This window comes from Sinocyclocheilus rhinocerous, unplaced genomic scaffold, assembly GCF_001515625.1.
Source record: "Sinocyclocheilus rhinocerous isolate Xijiao unplaced genomic scaffold, SAMN03320098_v1.1 scaffold1294, whole genome shotgun sequence".
Classification (NCBI taxonomy): Eukaryota; Metazoa; Chordata; class Actinopteri; order Cypriniformes; family Cyprinidae; genus Sinocyclocheilus; species Sinocyclocheilus rhinocerous.
This window is the reverse complement of record NW_015656157.1, coordinates 1,098,870-1,104,322: the sequence shown is the minus strand read 5'-3', so window position 1 is coordinate 1,104,322 and position 5,453 is coordinate 1,098,870. Positions and strand designations below refer to the sequence as shown.

The following is a 5,453-nucleotide window of genomic DNA, read 5'->3' as shown; positions in this document are numbered from 1 at the left end:
TATATATATATATATATATATATATGTATGTATGTATATACAATTCTAAGAGGCTTTTTACATTCATATGCAGTCTTCTTACCTTTGAATCGCCTTAATTCATCTTTTGCAAGACGGACAGCCAACGCCAAACCAATTCCAGAGGAGCATCCTGTCACCAAAACCTTTCGTGTCCCCATAACTTTCGTTCAAGGATGATTTCTAATCTGAAACCATTTACAAAGCATTAAACTTTAGTAACACTATATTTGCCATAGCTATAGCCAATTTTCTGTTCAGAATCACGACCATCTTATGAACATCTTCTTTTGGTATGTTAATCTCAGTTACACATGGATCAAAGACGTTAAAATGTCCGCATCAAAAGAAATGTACAAAAGTGTTTTATATTCATAGAAAGCACATTAAATGTAAGTAAAGTGTCTACTTTTAAGGTTTCAAATAAGTTTTTAGAGAATAAAATGTCAAGATTTGGTTTAAATAATGTTAAATTGTCATTCAGTGTAACACAATATTTATGTAAAAATTCAAATATGCTTATTCATTATTGTACATATTAAAATATATAAAAGAATAAGGGAGCATATTAAATTTTATTGTGTTTTAAATGAGTAAAAAATTCTTACTGACCAATGGCCAAAACCTAGGATAGTGGCAAATTTTACAAATGTAAAATTACAACTAATTAGTATTTGGGGTGAAAGTAATTAGTCTTTTAATATGTCATAAATTGATTTTTGTTGTAATTATGCCTGACAAGAATGTTACACTGAATGACATTTTAGTGGGTGTCTTCTGTAAATCAGGGAAGATATTTATCTTTTGCTCAGAAAAACAAAAACAAAATTGCAATTAAATTAAACAAAAAACGTTTTAAATTTTGGGGGAAAAACAACAACAATTTAAAGCAGTAGTTCACTTAGGCCTATTGTTTTTATGCTTAAACCCTTTTTCGTCTTTGACCCACATGTAAATATATTAGGCTACAGCACATAGCAGCAATGCCACGTACATTTACAAACTCTTAGAAATGTAAAAGTCAGTAACTACACTGTAACAAGAGCCCTATATTAAAGCTTCACATTTTTCGTGCTAGGTGGACATTTAAAGGGAAAATAAATGTACAGAGAACACCGAACGGTTTCTGGACTACGGATTAAATCTTAATCAGATTTTCTCAGCACGGGAGCGCGCCTCATGATGAGCCCGTTTTAACTGGTCAGTAGAGATTTGATCAATTTCACATCTAAAACCGCATGACAAGTGTTATGTTTTATAAAGGTCGTCACGTTTTAATATTAAGCTTTCAAAAATGACAGTGACGACAGTTGCACTGCGTGAAAAACAAAAGCACACAACCTGTTTGAGGTGTTCTGGGCATGCATTTACTGAATGCTGCTAAACTGTCCGTTCTGCAGCATGTACAGTCCTGTGTCCTGTTGACAGACCTCTTGTCATCCGATCCTTTCACTCGGAACGCATGAGTTCTGCACAAGAGCCGCACTGTGAAAACAAGTCATGTGCAGAGGTCGCGTTTGCGTTCAGAGAACCCTGGGATTTGAAGTCATTGACTGTATACAACAACAACAACAACAACAACAATAATAATAATAACAGGCTAGTAATAATAAAATTATTATTATTATCATCATCATCATATAGGCATAGAATAAAATATATGCTCTAAATTGTTTTGAAGCGGTTTAATACTAACAATCTATACTGCGTTTCCCAAAAGCATCGTAAAATTAATTAAACCAAATGGAGCTACGATCAATTTAAGCTTACGAAGCTTTTGGGCACGCAGCCCTGAATGATTCTTTTTAGTGAACCGATTCAAGATATCCGAATTACTCCATGAATCCAAATCCTCAATAAAAATTTGCATGAACAGTCAAGAGTGCTTTTATTTTGTGCTCGGTTTACAGCTGTATTGTGTCGACCTCTAGTGGTCATGATGTATTTTTAATCAAACTGAAAGTGACATATCACACTAACTAACATACAGTACTAACAACTACTAACTACTAACATACTGAAATCTCTAAAGGAAACGGTGCCACAGTATAAGGCAAGGCAAGGCAAGTTTATTTATATAGCACATTTCATACACAATGGCAATTCAAAGTGCTTTACATAAAAGAAATGAAAAAATAACAATAAAACAAGGAATTTAAAACTTTGAAAATGATTTGAAAATTGATTTAAGAGGTTTAAAATGAATTTAAAACAGTTAAGAATAGAAAAAGATTATACATAAATTGCACAGTAAAGATTATACTGTGCAATGTCCGAACTCAATCAGTTCGAAGCCCAGCGAGCACAACTCAACACTACGAAAGGAGCTCAAGCAGTTTTTCGGCTGGATGCGCAAACACTCTTACGGCTGTACGGACGTCAGCATCAAACTCTACGACCAATGGCGCGTCTGGCTGCAGAAAGCCCAGAAAACGCACGACCAGGTCAGTAAGGACAAAGCGTACCTCCTTCTGTGACACGTATCAAGACAGCAAATCATTACTGTTGGCACACATGATATAGGGCCTGTGTGAAGAAGAAAAAAAAAAAAAAAAGGCATTTTGCGGTTTTATGTGACCCACAAAAAAGAGAACCAAAAGATCTGTTTATTCTTTTGATCAATAGGCTCACATTTGATTGCATTTACTAATAGCGAAGCATCATATAATCTTCGGACGTTACCACAACAGAGAGGGAACGGCCAGTCAAAGTAATCAGCCGGAATGCTTATAAATTCCTTTTAGGTTAGACTGCGCAGCAAAGCTTCAGCTGCGATCCAACAGAGCCCGAGAAGTCTTGTGTGGCGTTCTCGAACGCTAACCGACATCCGCTGCACGCTCTCTGAACTGATTCAGTGGTTACTGTTGCTTTGGCACTGACGACTTTTGGGAAACTTAGGTCGCTTCATTAGTCTCACTGTCCTTTGAAGAACACTGCCACAAGAATGGCTGGTACCAATTACGCTTCTCTGTCCCCATATATCAACTCATCACATTCACTTGTAAATGCAATGGTCTTGCCTTTCAGGTACTACAAAGCGGTAAATCATAGTGAAACTCTAAAGAAGGCTTGGGAGAGTTTGCGGTGGCCTGTGACGACAAGGTTTTTATCACTCTCCAGTGCTTGGGACTTTAATTTGGATGAGCCAAGACTCTCCGAAGGAATCTGCAAGGAGCCAGTCGTTTGGCGACATGATCTACTGTTTGCCTCCTGCAGTAGTCCCCATCAAATACGTCAAAGGAAGCGCTTTTGTCTCAGACATGTTATTTATAAGGGCATTAAAATATAAAGAAAGACTCCAATTTACGAGAAAGAGCATAAAATGTTAAAAAAGGAGATAATGGGAGATTTTCTCTTTCTTATTGACCTTTCATCCAAAAAAAGGACCTTTGCAAATGACAAAAACTGACAGATTTTAACTAAATTTAACTTGCTAAGAGTGAGAATTTGTAAGCAACAACAACAAAAAAAGAGCATTTAAATATTCATCTCTTAAAGGTGAGTAAATGACGACAAACTTTTCATTTCATTTCAGTGTACTGTCCGTTTAATTGGTAAAGCACAAGTTTAAATCATTTAATTGGTATTGGAAATGCAATTTGCAAATTGTTTGTCCTCTGTGTTCAAAAACATCATGTAAATACTGTATCATTATGTATAAATATTTTTGTCTGTATAAATGTCTTCAAAATATTTAAGGAATGTTCATATATTTTGTAACACATTAGCGTTTGCTGAATATTATTATGTACACAATAATGAACGCTATTTACATTCAGAATGAACTGATTTATACTTTAAATGAACATTGTGTTGGTTTAGCAAACAAAACGTCATAAGCTATTCTCAATGTATACAAAATAATGAAATAAAAGTTGCCAAACTCTGTTTAATAAAAATATGCATTGCAAAGCCTGCATCAGCAGCAGCAATGCACTCTGTCTATACAACGCCTGAGACAACGATCGATACCTTAGATGAAAGGAAAGCTCATAGAGGATCTGAATCCATCTCTGTCTCCTGAGACTGACTGACTGAATCTCACTCCGGCTCCTCCGAGTCATACATGAAGTCTTGCAGAATCTCACTCAAAGCGGCTGTATTCTTTATGATACTGAAAGATGGAGAGAAACAAACAGTTTTTTCATTCGGATGTTTAGAAGAACAATAGGTTTTAATCATTAACCTGATGTACCAAGTACTGTACATCAAAACCAGGATGAAACATAAAGTGATACATATAGTGATATATAGTGGAATTAATAAAAACTTACTATTTTCATAATGAATTATATTAACATTTTAAATGATATTCTATATAAAATTAATGAATTACAGTGATACAATATATATTATACATAAGTGATTAAAATACAAATAAATTACAAAGAATTATTATATATAGTGTATAGAAAAGAATCACCCCCCCTTAAAATAATGACATTTTGTTGTTTGCAGCCTGAAATGAAGACAGACAGTTTTTGTTTTATCCAGCTGTATTTACTCAGTGCAACTTATAACATCCAAGTGAACGATATAATACTAACATGTCAGAAATAAATAAATAAATAAAAACAGAATCACTGAGTTCAGTCCTGAGATCATGAGAAAAGGATCACCCCCCTCCTAAAAATGACTTGTAAACTTCGTTTGTAGCTAATCACCTTCTCAATGGCACACAAAGGCTGCGTCCGAAAGCCTAGGCAGCTGGCTTGCTGCCTCGCTGCCCTATCAGGCAATGACTTTGCAGGCAGTGTTTTTGCACGAAGGCTCCTCATTAAACTGATTTCGGACAGGCTTCTGAGGCAGCTTAACGGTTTAATGATCTACAACAAAATAGAACGAGTTTTGGTGATAACTAAACAAATATTTAATTACTATAATACTGATTTCTCGCTAGAACTAACATCAAAAGTAAAAAAAAAAAAGTTAGTCAGAAATATACATTTACACACAAACTGACCACCAAATGCAACTTTCAGACACCATCTTTATTTTTTAGTTCAACCATCACGGAAGGGAACGCACAGGATTGTGGGATATCAAAGGCAGCGAAGGATACATCTATTGCCTTCAAAAATTGAACAGATGAATGTTTCTCATGAGACAGGAAGTGAAGCTAACTTTGGATTCGGATGTGCCTTGATGCTTTCCTGCCTTAAAATGTGTCCCCCGAAGGCATTTTAGAGCTTTTGGACGCAGCCAAAGCCATTTGACTTTCAACTGTGATCAACTGTGTTCATTTTGATTAGCTCAGCATGAAAAGAGCTTTCCTGGAGCATTTCAGTCCTTGGACGTGCAACTGAAGCAAACAATCAACTATGGGTGGCAAGGCACTGTCAAAAGATCTCTGGGATAATGTTGTGGACAGGCACAAGTCAGGAGATGGATACAAAAAAATTGGTTTTTATCAATGCCTAGAAGCACAGTGAAGT

At 35.6% G+C, this 5,453-nt stretch overlaps 1 protein-coding gene across 1 annotated transcript in view; it reads right to left on the bottom strand.

Moving 5' to 3' along the window:
* Positions 1-3,563: 3,563 nt before the first annotated feature.
* Positions 3,564-5,453, bottom strand: part of LOC107719569 (uncharacterized protein C19orf60 homolog) — a 9,221-nt gene continuing 7,331 nt past the window's right edge. The window contains exon 5 of the mRNA XM_016527016.1: positions 3,564-4,132. Within this exon, the coding sequence (XP_016382502.1) occupies positions 4,060-4,132 (73 nt within the window). The 3' untranslated portion in view covers positions 3,564-4,059. The remainder of the gene's footprint in view (positions 4,133-5,453) is intronic.